The sequence below is a fragment of the Chiloscyllium plagiosum genome, chromosome 7 (genome assembly GCF_004010195.1).
Source record: "Chiloscyllium plagiosum isolate BGI_BamShark_2017 chromosome 7, ASM401019v2, whole genome shotgun sequence".
In the NCBI taxonomy this organism is placed as follows: Eukaryota; Metazoa; Chordata; class Chondrichthyes; order Orectolobiformes; family Hemiscylliidae; genus Chiloscyllium; species Chiloscyllium plagiosum.
Genome location: NC_057716.1, coordinates 67,856,158 through 67,870,363, shown reverse-complemented (window position 1 = coordinate 67,870,363; position 14,206 = coordinate 67,856,158). Strand labels below are relative to the sequence as shown.

At 39.3% G+C, this 14,206-nt stretch overlaps 2 protein-coding genes across 2 annotated transcripts in view; one reads left to right on the top strand and one right to left on the bottom strand.

Annotated features, from left to right (window-relative positions):
• LOC122551681 (secretin receptor) overlaps positions 1 to 1,160 on the bottom strand; it is a 35,170-nt gene extending 34,010 nt beyond the window's left edge. The window contains exon 1 of the mRNA XM_043693991.1: positions 584 to 1,160. Coding sequence (XP_043549926.1) covers positions 584 to 700 — 117 coding nt within the window. The 5' untranslated portion in view covers positions 701 to 1,160. The remainder of the gene's footprint in view (positions 1 to 583) is intronic.
• Positions 1,161 to 6,421: 5,261 nt separating this feature from the next.
• The window catches only part of cfap221 (cilia and flagella associated protein 221), a 263,534-nt gene continuing 255,749 nt past the window's right edge, over positions 6,422 to 14,206 (top strand). Inside the window, exons 1-2 of the mRNA XM_043693986.1 lie at positions 6,422 to 6,485; positions 8,269 to 8,366. The gene's annotated coding sequence lies outside the window, so the exon portion shown is untranslated. The remainder of the gene's footprint in view (positions 6,486 to 8,268; positions 8,367 to 14,206) is intronic.

The window sequence follows — 14,206 nt, the reverse complement described above, 5'->3', positions numbered from 1 at the left end:
AAAGTCTGAAATCTGTAACCAGGCAAATGACAAGGCATCTTCTTGTTTTGAATTTTGACACAAACTGTGTCTTAGCCAATAAATATGCAGTATCAGAATACATTGAATTAACTGCGTGTAGTGGATTCGTTATGAACGATGTACATAGAAGAGCAAAAATTAGAATACATCAGTTTAATACTGAAAAGCATGGCACGATCGCAAGGTGTTCACGGCATTACGCATCTCTCAGAGTCTTTAGTAGTGTTTAATTGTAGGGTATTCTCTCGATAACATATTTTACCATACTTAAGCCAATCTAACGCTTTTCCGGGTCACTAGCCAGTGAATTGAACAGTCTAGTTATTGACATCGGATTGGTGGTCTTTGCTCCAAATCGTCAAGTGAATAAGTTGATCAGGAACTCAACCCTTATGCTCGGCTCAACATCTTAACTGTGAAAATGTGCAAAATAGTCTTGGCATTTAAAAAAAAACAATAATCTGACCTTTTCTCCCGTATTGACTTCAAATCACGAAAATTCATTCATCTAAATCCGTGAGAAAAATGTTCACCTGAAAACAAAGTTAAACAGTTTGCTTACTGTGATGACGGAGTCGAGATACATTAGAATCAGAAAGATCTTGTTGGCGTCAACATTTCCCAGAAGTTGTGCTCCAGCCGCTCTGTGCATCATTGCATCAAATCGCATGGAGTTCATCAATCTTGCCAATTAAAATGTCAGTTTCGATGTTTGATTCGTCAGTAACTAATGTAAAGCTGACCTTTTCCATACGAGGAAAATAACTCAGTCCGAGCTCTGAGGTTTGACCATCAGCCGCAAACCCTTCCTCACACGAACATTCAGTAACATTGGTCAAAAACTTATACAGCACACGCTGGTCGCAGCTCGTTCACTTCAGGAAGAAAGTGCAAGCCCCGAGATGTGACATCCCCAGATCTCGGGAAATACGGGCTGCGCTACGATTCACGTGGTGTTTTTCGACAATTGCAAATGCTATAAAATGCTGACATCCCCGAGTCAGTGGCAAGCAGATTTAGCGCTGATGATGATCGACTTCTTGCTAAAGCTGCTAAAATGATGAAGACTCCGGCTCCTGGCAGGCTCAGTCTGATTTGCCGGATGATCCGTTGTTTTAGCCGCTGTTGTGAAGGCTAAAGGCAAGTACCAAGTGATTTTCGATTTCACATTATCCTTTACTCACTGACAATGGATGATCAGGGGAGGAGTAGGAGGAGGAACCCTGTGAGCCACAACCATCACTAGTGTTTGTGGAGAGAACACAGTTAACGTTTCGACTCCTCTGTCCTTATCGTTCGTTATGAATAGACATTATCAAATTGTCTTAATCCTTTGCAATTAGTCTCCAAGCTCAAAGGTCAAGAAAGCACAACAACGCCTTTACTTCCTCAGGGGGCTAAAGAAATTTCACATGTTCACAAGGACTCTTACTAATTTTTATAAATGCACCACAGAAAGCAGCCTATCAGAATATATCAGCGCGGTATGGCAACTGCTTTTCCCGGGACAGCAAGAAACTACAGAATTGGTCAACAAAGCCTCAGTTATGGCAAACCAGCCTTCCATCCACTGACTCCATTTAAATTTTCTGCTGCCTCTCAAAAGTAACCAACATAATCAAAGTCCCCTCCCACTCAGTTATACTCTTTTCCTCCCTCTTCCATCAGGCAGATGATAGCTTGAATAAAGGTACAAACTGATCCCAGAACAGCTTCCTCTCGGCTGTTATCAGACTTTGAAAGGACTTCTCAAGTGCTAATTCTGATCTCTCTCTCTCTCTCTGCACCTTCTCTCCAACTGTAACACTGTATTCTGCATTATGTTCTGCTACCATGACGTAAGCTATATGGTACAATCTGTCTGCATAGTGAACAAAACAACAATTTTCATTGTACCTTGGTACGTGATGATAATAAATCAGTCAATTAATACAATACGTCCATGAAGCTCTACTTTATTCTCAGTAATCTGCTATTAAATTGCAATTTTTTAATGATTTTAATAATTTTAAAGGAGTCACATTGAGTTTCTTTTACCTCCACATTATCTATTAGTTACCCTTTAAAGATCAATAAGGCCTTCTATGTGTGGAACTGCAGGAGATGGGTGAGGTACAAAATGAGTAATTTGTGTCAGTATTTACTTTGGAGAAGTATATGGAAGCTAGAGAACTTGGAGAAATAAATAATCATATCTTGAAAACTGGCCCCTGTTACAGACGAAGAGGTGCTAGATGTCTTAGAGTTCATAAAGGTGGATACATCCTTGGGACCTGATCAGGTATATTCTCGGACTTTGTGGGAAGCTAGAGAATGATTGTTGGGCTCCTTGCTGAGATATTTTTTATCATTGATAGCCACAGGTGAGGTGTCAGAAGACTGGATCATGTCTAACATAGTGCCACTATTTAAGAAAAGCTGTAAGGAAAACCAGAGAATTATAGACCGGTGAAGCCTGACATCAATAATGCAAACGTTATTGGAGGGGATTCTAAGGGACAGGATTTACATGTATTTGAAAAGGCAAGGGGTACCGACTTCTTGATTTAACCAGGATTATAAAGATGCTTCTTGGTCAAGTTGTAGGCAGGAATTAGGTTATTTTTTGATTTGCCATAAACCTTTGTGTCCTTTACCTGCATTGGGGTCGTACAGTAGCTGGTGAGCACTTCTGCCTCCCAGTGCCAGAGATCCAAGTTTGATGTCAGCCTTGGGCAACTGTGTGGAGTTTGCACATTCTCCCTATGTCTTTGGGTGCTCTTGTTTCCTCCCACAATCCAAAGGTGTGCAGTTTAGGTGAATTGGCCATGCCAAATTGTCCCATGGTGTCCAGGGATGTGTGGGTTAGGTGCCTGAGTCAGGGTGAATATATGATAATAAGGTAGTGGAATGGGTCTGGGTGGGTTACTCTTTGGAGGATCGGTGTGGACTTGATGGGCTGTAGAGGACAATAGGGATTCTATGATTCTATGAGTGATTAGAGATAGTCAACATGACTTTGTGTGTTGGAAATCATGTCTCGATAACTTGATTGAGTTTTTGAAGAAGTTAAAGATTGATGAAGGCAGAGCAATGGACATTGTCTATGTGGACTTCAGCAAGGTGTTTGACAAGATTCCGCATGGTAGACTGATTAGCAAGGTTAGATCACATGGAATCCAGGGAGAGCTATCCATTTGAATACAGAACTGGCTTGAAATTAGGACTCAGAGTGTGGTGGTGGATGGTTATGATGAGATTAGATTCCCTACAGTGTGGAAACAGGCCTTTTGGCCCAACAAGTTCACACCGACCCTCCTAAGAGTAACCCACCCAGACCCATTTCCCTCTGACTAATGCACCTAACACTATGGGCAATTTAGCATGGCCAATTCACCTGACCTGCACATCTTTGGACTGTGGGAAGAAACCGGAGCATCCGGAGGAAAGCCATGCAGACTCGAGGAGAATGTGCAAACTCCACACAGTCAGTCACTCGAGGAGGGATTTGAACCTGGAACCCTCGTGCTGTGAGGCAGCAGTGCTAACCTCTGAGCCACCATACCACCCCTATATTTCACACAGGAAGCTTGTGACCAGTGGTGTGCTGCAAGGATCGGTGCTGGATCCACTATTATTGGTCATTTACATAAATGATTTGGATGTGATCAGATCGTAATTTTGCCCGCTGAGCTGGTAGATATATTCTCTGATGTTTCATCACTATGTTAGGTAATATCATCAGTAAGCTTCCGATGAAATGCTGGTGTTCCATTTGCTTTTTATGTGCCTTGGTCTGTTGTGGTGGGTGATATCACTTCCAGTTCTTTTTCTGAGAAGTTGGTAAATGAGTTCCAAGGTTGTCTATGGAGTTCTGGTTAGAATGCCATGCCTCTAGGAATTCCCTTGTGTGTCTTTGTTTAGCCTGTTCCAGGATGAATGTATTGTCCAAGTCGAACTGGTGTCCCTTTTTGTCTGTGCGAATGGATAGTAGTGATAGTTGGTCATGTCTTTTGGTGGCTAATTGGTGCTCATGTATCCTGGTGGCTAGATTCCTGCACATCTGTCCAATGTAATGCTTGTTGTGGTCCTTGCAGGGTATTTTGTATATGACGTTCATTCTGCTGGTTCTGCTGGCATACGTTAAAGACATGTCAGATGATGACCAGACTACTCCAGCCTCTAGGCATCATGCTAGCCCACAAACCTACTGCCACACTGAAACAGCTCCTCATGAATTTAAAGGACCCTGTACCAACAACCAGCGGAACGAATGTCATATACAAAATACCCTGCGTGGACTGCAACAAATATTACATTGCGCAGATGGGTAGGAAACTAGCCACCAGGACGTACGAGCATCAACTAGCTACCAAAAGACATGACCAGCTATCACTAGTATCCATACACACAGGCAAAGAGGGACATCAGTTTGACTAGGAAAATACATCCATTCTGGGACAGGCTAAACAAGACATGCACTGAAACCAGAACTCCATTAACAAAAAATATTGATTTGGACTCCATTTTCCAACCTCTTAGAAAAAGAACCTGAAGTGATATCACCCACCACAACAGGCCAAGACACATAAATAGCAAGCAGGACAGAACACCAGTGTTTCATTGGAGGCTCATAGGAGGTTACCTAGCATGGTGAAGAAACATCTGAGAACAAATCTACCAGCTCAGTGAGCAAACTTACAACTTGATCCACAACCTGAGCTACAAATCTTCTCTAAAATTGTGATTTGGATGTGAATTTAGGAGGAATAATTAGTAAGTTTACAGATGACACTGAATTTGGTTGTGTAGTGCACAGTGAAGAAGGTTACTTCAGAGTACAACAGGACCTTGATCAGATGGCTTGATGGGCCGAGGAGTGGCAGAAGGATTTTAATTTGATAAATATGAGGGCTTGCATTTTGGTAAAGCACATCAGGGCAAGTTTCATATACTTAATTGTTAGTACCCTGGGGGGTGTTGCCAAGCAAAGAGACCCTGGGATGCAGGTTCATAGTTCCTTGAAGATGAAGTCACAGGTAGACAGGGTAGTGAAGAAGGTCTTTGGTACCCTTGCCTTTATTGGTCAGTGCATTGAGTATAGTTCTGGATCAGTGGTGCTGGAAGAGCACAGCAATTCAGGCAGCATCCAAGGACAGGCAAAATCGACGTTTCGGGCAAAAGCCCTTCATCAGGAATAAAGGCAGAGAGCCTGAAGCGTGGAGAGATAAGCTAGACCACATTGATGCCCTGTGGTTGAAGTGTTCCGAGGCGGAAGATGAGGCGTTCTTCCTCCAGGCGTCTGGTGGTGAGGGAGCGGCGGTGGAGGAGGCCCAGCACCTCCATATCCTCGGCAGAGTGGGAGGGGGAGTTGAAATGTTGAGCCACTGGGCGATTTGGTTGATTGGGGCGGGTGTCTCGGAGATGTTCCCTAAAGCGCTCTGCTAGGAGGCGCCCAGTCTCCCCAATGTAGAGGAGACCGCATCGGGAGCAACGGATACAATAGATGATATTAGTGGATGTGCAGGTAAGGGCTTTTGCCCGAAACGTTGATTTTGCCTGTCCTCGGATGCTGCCTGAATTGCTGTGCTCTTCCAGCACCACTGATCCAGAATCTGGTTTCCAGCATCTGCAGTCATTGTTTTTACCGCATTGAGTATAGTGTCATGTTGCAGCTGTATAGGACATTAGTTCAGGCATTTTTGGAATACTGCATTCAATTCTGGTCCCCCTGCTGCAGGAAAGATGCTATTAACTTGAAAGGGTACTGAAAAGATTTACAAGGATGTTGCCAGAGTTGGAGGGTCTGAGCTAAATAGGCTGAGGCTATTTTCCAAGGAGCATGGAGGCTGAGTGGTGACCTTATAGAGGTTTATAAAATCATAAGGTATGGATAGGGTGAATAGTCCAATGGAACGAGCTGCCAGAAGTGGTGAAGGCTGGTACAATCACAACATATAAAAGGCATCTGGATGGGTACAGAAATTGGCAGGGTTTAGAGGGATATAGACCAAATGCTGGCAAATTGTACTAAATTAATGTAATTTACTGATTGGCATGGACCAGTTTTTCCGAAGGGCTTGTTTCGGTGCTATACAACTGAGTCTACTATGATATTGGGAGTTATAACATTTCAACATATTTTATACTGTCACTTTATTTCTAATAGTTTCAGAGATATGTAAATGTTTTACATCCGTTTGATAAAATCATACACGGTTCAGAAGCTGCGAGTAATTAAAAACATTTTATGTCCAATATGAAAACAAAAGCATTTGTAGTGCCGGATAGGGTATTCCTTCTTCATTGCGCCACAGCTAATCAAAAGTATGCTGTCGCTGCTGGTAAACTGTTCAAGATTCAAACCACGTTAAGACTGGTCTCCTCGAGTGGAAACATCATGTTTTTATAAAATGGATCTGGCTGCGTAATACACCGACCACCCAGTGTTCAAGTTTAGAACTGGTATTCTATTTTATAAAGAGGTGACTAATTTAAGATTTTTCTTTGTTTTCATTAATATACACAAATAATAAAGTAATGCACGATGTGATTTGGTTGCCGTGCTGCTAATTGAATGTGACTTCCGAACTATTGGAATGTTACAGAAGTTCTGGTAGACAATCGGCTGGATTCTAAATTCCGGTACTGGCTGCTTGTGTAAATATAGACAAGAATAAAAAGACAGTGGTAATACAATTCTTTTTTAAAATCACCATTGAAATAATATAACTTTACCCAGAAAATGTAATTTAAGTTTCAACTTAAGGTTGGGAGCTATGTCGAATCACATCATTTGATACAAAAACAGAAGTTGCTGGAGAAGCTCAGCAGGTCTGGCAGTCTCTGTGCAGAGAAATCAGAGTTAACGTTTCAGGTCTGGTGACTTTTCCTCAGAACTGGAGCAGAAGTGTTAACTTTGATTTCTCTGCACAGATGCTGCCAGACCTGCTGAGCTTTTCCAGCAACTTCTGTTTCTGATTTACAGCATCCGTAGTTCTTTCGATTTTCACTAAATTTGATAAGTGGGCACTTTTTTTCATTCTTTTTCGTCTTAGTAACACCCTACTAAATGTAATAGGTAGGCGACAGTGGGAGGTGCGGGGAATAGGTTTAAGGAGTAGCGTGCCATAATTGTAATTTTGTGTTGAAATTGTTTTTTGATATTCAATTTTCCTGTAAATTTGCTAACTAATGAACTAACTTAGACTTATCATCAACCTGAGCTACAAATCTTCTCAAAAATCACTAGTTCAATTTTCCTATTATGCTTTACAAAATCTTGACTTTCTCGTTTATTGTGATGCCGTTGCACTCTAGGTATTGTTACCGTGTGATCTGTAACTGCCCATAATTTTAATTGCATTTTAGTAGAACGTAATTTGTCCTCAGCAGAAGGGTATTTCATTAGATTTTCAACGATTCCTCCCATACTAAAGTATAGCACAGATGTCAACTAAAGACTGTTCCCTAGGAGCAAAAAGGCTCAGTTGCCTCAGTTAGTAGATTTCCCAACCCTGCCTAGCAATTGTTCATCACACCAAGTGATCTTACATTGTTTTGATTTGTTTTACTTATCCTCAGATCAGAACTGTTATTTACGATTTTAAGTAATTTGTTAAGTTATTATGGCTGTCTTCTCTGTGAATATCCCATCCATTTTCAAAATCATCTTCTCTGATTCATCGTACTGCACCCCCCCCACCCCACCCCTTCAAAATATATACCCATTTAGTTAAGCATATTAAAAGAAAAGGACTTTTGGTGGGTAAATGCAGCTGAGGTGCAAATCAGCCTTGATACTTCATGAGGATCAGAAGTTCTATTGCAGTTCAGAGACGGGCCAGGTCATTCCATACACACACCGCCCTCTGCATGAAAAAGAATTGCCCCTTTTAAAATTTTAAATTTAAAATTAATTTAAAAATTTTAAATGTTTCCCCTCTCACCCTAAACCTGATGTTGAAAGAGGGTTTAAAAGAAGCGATAGGAGACAATATTGGTAGTAGAATATGGGAGGAATGGAAAGTTTTCAGGAAAATACTAATTTTGATTAGATTGTATTTTTCATTCTTACTACAGAATTGTTTGTAGGTAGTTTCAGTTTTGGGGCTCAAGGAAATCTATTACCACAATGCATGCATAATAATATTTATCAGTTTGGTACCTGGTGTTGGTGCACAGTTTAAGAGTTCACACACATTGATTTATATGCATTCATTCTGCGAAGACTACAATATGTTTTTTTTTCTTTATTTTGGATTTTAGAAGCAAGGACAATGGAAGTAAATGTTACAGATTTCAAATGAGTTCCTTGAGCCCTGATGAACTTAAAAGAGATTACAAAAGTCAAATTAATTGAATTGGTAAGTAACTTGTAAGTGGAATTGCCTGCCAGAATTAGGAAGATGGAGGTAACCAAAGAGTTAGCACAGCATTTGAGTTTAGTAAAAATACAGCAAGGACCAGATACATAGAATACCAGATACATGGAACAGGATCATAGAATCAGTTAATATTGCGTTGTAGTTATAGCAGTTTCAGCATGAAGAAAAGATGAAAAAGCTGAAAATTGAATTACAAAGTGCTGAAAATGTAAGGAATTGGAAATAAAAAAAATAGAATTGAGAAAACTACAATTGAAGATGCAAGAAAGAGAGGGAGAAAGGAAGTAATTTGTGCTAAGAATGATGCAGGTACAGAAAGGAGACTTCAGATACAAATATCAAGTAAGGTGACGTTTACATTTGTGCAGGCTTTACAAAAATGTGAGGAACAGGATGAGATATTCTTGGTCTCATTTGAGAAAATGCCAACCCCAATGAAGTGGCTCAAGGAAATCTGGATGCTGCATGTGGAAATCAAATAGACAGGCAGAGCATTCAAAGTTTATGCAGTACTGTCAAAGAGTAGGTTTCTAGGGATGATGTGAAAAAAAGCTATAAATAGCCCAATTTGGATAATAGATAACATAAGCCAAATTAATTATTCTCGACAGGTCAATTCTTTAGCAATAACCAATGCATGAAATATTGAAACTCATAAGTGAAACCTCAGTAATAGAACATCACTTTGGATCAGTTTTGGATACTAAGTAGCTTTTAACAGGCAGGAACAGATTCCCTAGTGTAAGTTTCAAATTTTATAAATGATAAACAATTAATAGAATCTAATTTTTTGAATCAGATTTTTCACTAGCTGTTCTCCAATTAAGTATAGCACCAGTATGTTGTTTGAACTTCTCCTTCACAGGAATTTGCAAATTGACCCAAAATTTGCTGTGGTTCTGTTCACCGAGCTGGAAGTTTTTGTTGCAAACGTTTCGTCCCCTGTCTCGGTGACATCCTCAGTGCTTGGGCGTCTCCTGTGAAGCGGTTCTGTGGTGTTTCCTCCGGCATTTATAGTGGCCTGTCCCTGCCGCTTCCGGTTGTCAGTTTCAGTTCGTGGATCATCAACTAGCCACGAAATGACACGACCAGCTATCCCTAGTAGCCACACACGCAGACAACAGCAACATGAATTTGACTGGGACAACACTACCATTATAGGGCAAGCGAAACAAAGAACAGCCAGGGAATTCCTAGAAGCATGGCACTCATCCACAAACTCCATCAACAAACACATCGACCTGGACCGTATATACCGGCCACTACAGCGGACAGCTGAAACTGACAACCGGAAGCGGCAGGGACAGGCCACTATAAATGCTGGAGGAAACACCACAGAAGTGCTTCACAGGAGGCTCCCAAGCACTGAGGATGTCACCTAGACAGGGGACGAAACATTCGCAACAAAAACTTCCAGCTCGGCGAACAGAACCACAGCAACGAGCACCCGAGCTACAAATCTTCTCACAAACTTTGACCCAAAATTTGTTACAGTTTAATATGTGTAGAAATATAGACTAAAAGGTTAAAAAAAATAGAAAATATGAGATGTGAGGTCAAAGAACAGACTGATCTGTTTCCAGTCTTGAGATAATAACATCATCTAAACAATCTGGAACTTTTGGTTTCTGTGATGTGATATTAGTATCACTCAATAAAAACTTTAATCACATTTCATTTAAAGTCTGAGTTGGGGAATTATTCAATATTTAAAATGGCATTGACTGTTAATTACGTTTCTGTACTATAAAATTCATCAAGACTTTAGACGTTGATATGAGAACACTAATAAAGTAACAGATTAGGACAACATGTGATTTACCAGCACATTGACTCTGAATATTATCAGTTTGTTTCTTGAGCCATTCCAACTTTGGAACTGGATTTTTCCTACTTCTTCTGTATAAGGCATAATAACTATGTGGAACATATTAAATAGACCAGCTGTTTTTTTTGCTGTTTAACATTTTTGTCTGTTCATACATTCACCCCAGGGATTGTGCAGAAGAGAAACACTTTATGATAAAGATTATCAGAGCAAGACAAAATAGGAAAATTACTGAAATTTGAAAGCAAATTATTCTGCCCATTTTCATTCAGATTTAGAGAAAATATCACATAAATTCCAAATGTTTAAAGCAATTAGCTAACTTTTGGCACATTGTTGTGCTGTATTTGTATATTTGAAAATGACCCCACAATTTTGCTCCACCAAATAAGGCATCATTATCAATGTTTGCTCATTATCCCTTATGAAACATTACATATTCATAACTAAAAACAAAATTCTAAGAAATCTGGGATCTTTCCCACATTTGCAGCAATCAGTTGAACATTAGGTTAAGCTGACTAGACACAACAATAACAACATCTCTTGCATATTTCTTAAATTTGATACTTGGTTTTGTTTTCAAAATCAGTTATATTTGTTCAGACTCAAGTTTTGGGACATGGACGTCTCATTTGATCCTCTGCTCGATTCTTCATGACATTGCTCATATGCAGTTGCAGTCTTGAGCATATTGTTCACTCCTGTTCACTTAGGGCTACTCTTACATATTATCAATTCAGGAACACAGTACTTAAAAGTACTCTAAGATACAGCAAATGCCTAGTAGAACATGGAGGAGATTGGTTTCTTCTCCCAGTCCTCCTACATGAAAAAATGAAGTGATTGAGAGCACCATGAAACAATGACAGGATTTAGTACATGCATAGGCAGGGAATAGAAGGATACAGACTGCATAGAGGTGAAAGGTTTTAAGTTTAGAGCTGTATGTATCAGCTCAAGCTTGTTGAGTGAAAAGGTAGTTCTTGTAGTGTACTGTTCATTGTTCCATTGTTGGTTACAAACATGTTCTGATTATTTCATAAGAATTTCAACACCAAATAAATAGAGTTGGTGTTCCAAACCCCAGATGTATTGCATTGCACTTTCCACATTGGCAGATACATGTCACACCAACAGACTCATTTTCTCAAGCTATCTAAAGCAGCTGCAATTTATTAATCTAGTTACAAATGTCGTTACACATTTTCATGACATTGGTGAATGTACAGATATTTTGTTAATCCCTTCATTAATCTAATGAATGAAAATAATGAACAGGAATGGTTTGGAAATAAAACTCTTTGCAACTTCTTTCCTTTAAGCTCCATTCAGAAGAATCCAATAATTCAATAATTTTGCCAATATATTACTACCAATTACCTATTTGTGTATAAAATCTGATAACATTATTTATCTCTAATAGCCTTGTATGTGCCAAATTTATCAAATATGTTTTGGACATCAAGAGAAATAGGATTAAGAGGGCTGCCAGCATCCAATAATTTTGTTGCTTCTGAAATAATTTAAACAATTGAGATTTAACTAATATTGCCTGAAGATGTTTTGGACATCCTTAATAACTTAGTAAAAACCTTCTAAGTGATAATAAATAACACTCTAGCAGCTCTCCCTCAATATTTATCAAACTGACTGGTCTGTAAACCTCAGCATTGATTTATTTCTCTTATTAAACAATTAGACATATAAGCTTGACTCCAGGCCTTGGAAATTAACTCAGGTTTTTAAAGAAAATTGAATATGTAGCCAGTACCTTGTGGTCTTTATTTTGTTTTAATCAAGTTTTTGCAAGTTAATCACCTTTAAGTGCTTTAATCGTAACTTGGAACAGTTTGAGTTACTTGCAGTGATGTAGTTTTAATATTTTATGTAGTTTAATTTTGGAGACCTCTCTGCTCAGAACTACTGGATCATATTCAGAAATGAAAAGCATTAGAAACTATTAATTTAATGCATGGCAGTATTGGAAGAAATTCTGAGTCAAGTGGAAGGAAAAGTACAAATACATGGAGGGAATGCTGTTGTGGCAGTGGTAAACTGTTAAACTAGGAATAAAGTAGTAAATCAAGGGATAACACTGGCAGAATATGGAGCATGTTGGAGTTCCAAGTTTGTTGGAACATGGAAGGTATGAAGGAAATTGTAGATCAGCTACTGTGGAGTGGAAATTATGCTACTGAAAGCTGTTTTTTTGGTGGATGAATTGGGTAGGTGATAATGCAGTGGTGCAGTTGTAAAGTCATTAGTAATTCAGAACCTCTGTCTAATGTTCTGGGGATATGGATTTAAAATCCTGTATAGCAGATAATTAATATTCGATAAAAGAAAATCTGGAATTAAGAGTCTAATGATGACCATTAAGTTCATTGTCGATTGTCAGGATGAAAAACCCATCTGGCTCACTAATGTCCCTTAGGGAAGGAAACTGCCATCCTTACTTGGTCTGGCCTATATGTGACTTCAGACCCACTGCAATGCGGTTGATTCTTAACTTCAATTAGGGATAGGCAATAAATGCTGGCCCAGCAAGCGACACCTTGATCCTGCGAATGAATGATAAAAACAATGAATTCAATAAATTCTGGAACTAAAAGTTAGCTGATTGGTGATAATATAACTATTGTCAATTGTTGTAAAATAAACCATCATTTAGGAAAGAAAATCTCTCATCTTTACCAGGTCTGACCTACTTGTAACTCCAGACCAACAGTAATGTGGTTGATTCTTAATTGTCCTCTACAATGGCTGAGTAAGCCATTCAGTTCAAGAGCAATTGGGAAATAAATGCAAGTCTGGTTAGTAACACACACATCCCACAATCAAATAAAAAAAGTGACTAGTGCAAGCGAGACCAGGGAGAAAGGAATGTTATGGTTACTAGAGTTGGTATATACAGTTGGGGAAATCACGATGAGGGAAAGATGCAGGTACCTGTGATCAGAAAGGGAAATTTAATTTTCTTCACTCCAGTACTATAGAAAACAGCTCCTTATCAGTTACCCGGGAACTTGTCTGATTTAAACTAGATACTGCTTAGTATCAAATTTAAATAACTGGAAGATTTCTCAAGGCCTTGCAATTAATTAGCCAGAAGAGTAACTTTTTCCTGGTAAGGATGTTTATGCCATGTGGGAGACAACAGAAGGACCATTGAATTACATGACTGGAGAAGTTAAATTCCACTTTTGTGAACCGGTATTCTGGGTTTATTTATAGTGTTTGGAAGAATCATATTCCATATCTTTCTTTATTATTGTATGGAAACCATAAATGGATCCATCTTTAATATTAAAGTCATCAATGTACATTTAATGTTCAAATAGGGTTTCTACAGGTTTTGAATTTGTTAATGTTAATCCTTTTTCTTGAGGTATGATCATGTTAGCACCTGATGACAATTACCTGTAATTTTCAAAAGTTATTGCTTTTACCTAATAAAGTTAGGCCACATATGCTGAAAGAATTATCTTGGTAACCACTGTGTTTGGGTGGAAAGCCTTCTTCATCTATGGAACATGGCAAAACATGTTAAAATATCCAATGAAGCATTAAAGTTCTGAAGACTTGTGGTTAAAGTTATATTAGAGTCTTAGAGTCATAGAGATGTACAGCATGGAAACAGACCATTTGGTCCAACCCGTCCATGCCGACCAGATATCCCAACCCAATTTAGTCCCACCTGCCAGCACCTGGCCCATATCCCTCCAAACCTTTCCTATTCATATACACATCCAAATGCCTCTTAAATGTTGCAATTGTACCAGCCTCCACCACATCCTCTGGCAGCTCATTCCATACACATACTACCCTCTGCATGAAAACGTTTCCCCTTAGGTCTCTTTTATATCTTTCCCCTCTCACCCTAAACCTATGCCTCTAGTTCTGGACTCCCCAACCCCAGGGAAAAGACTTTGTCTATTTATCCTATCCATGCCCCTCATAATTTTGTAAACCTCTATAAGGTCAGCCC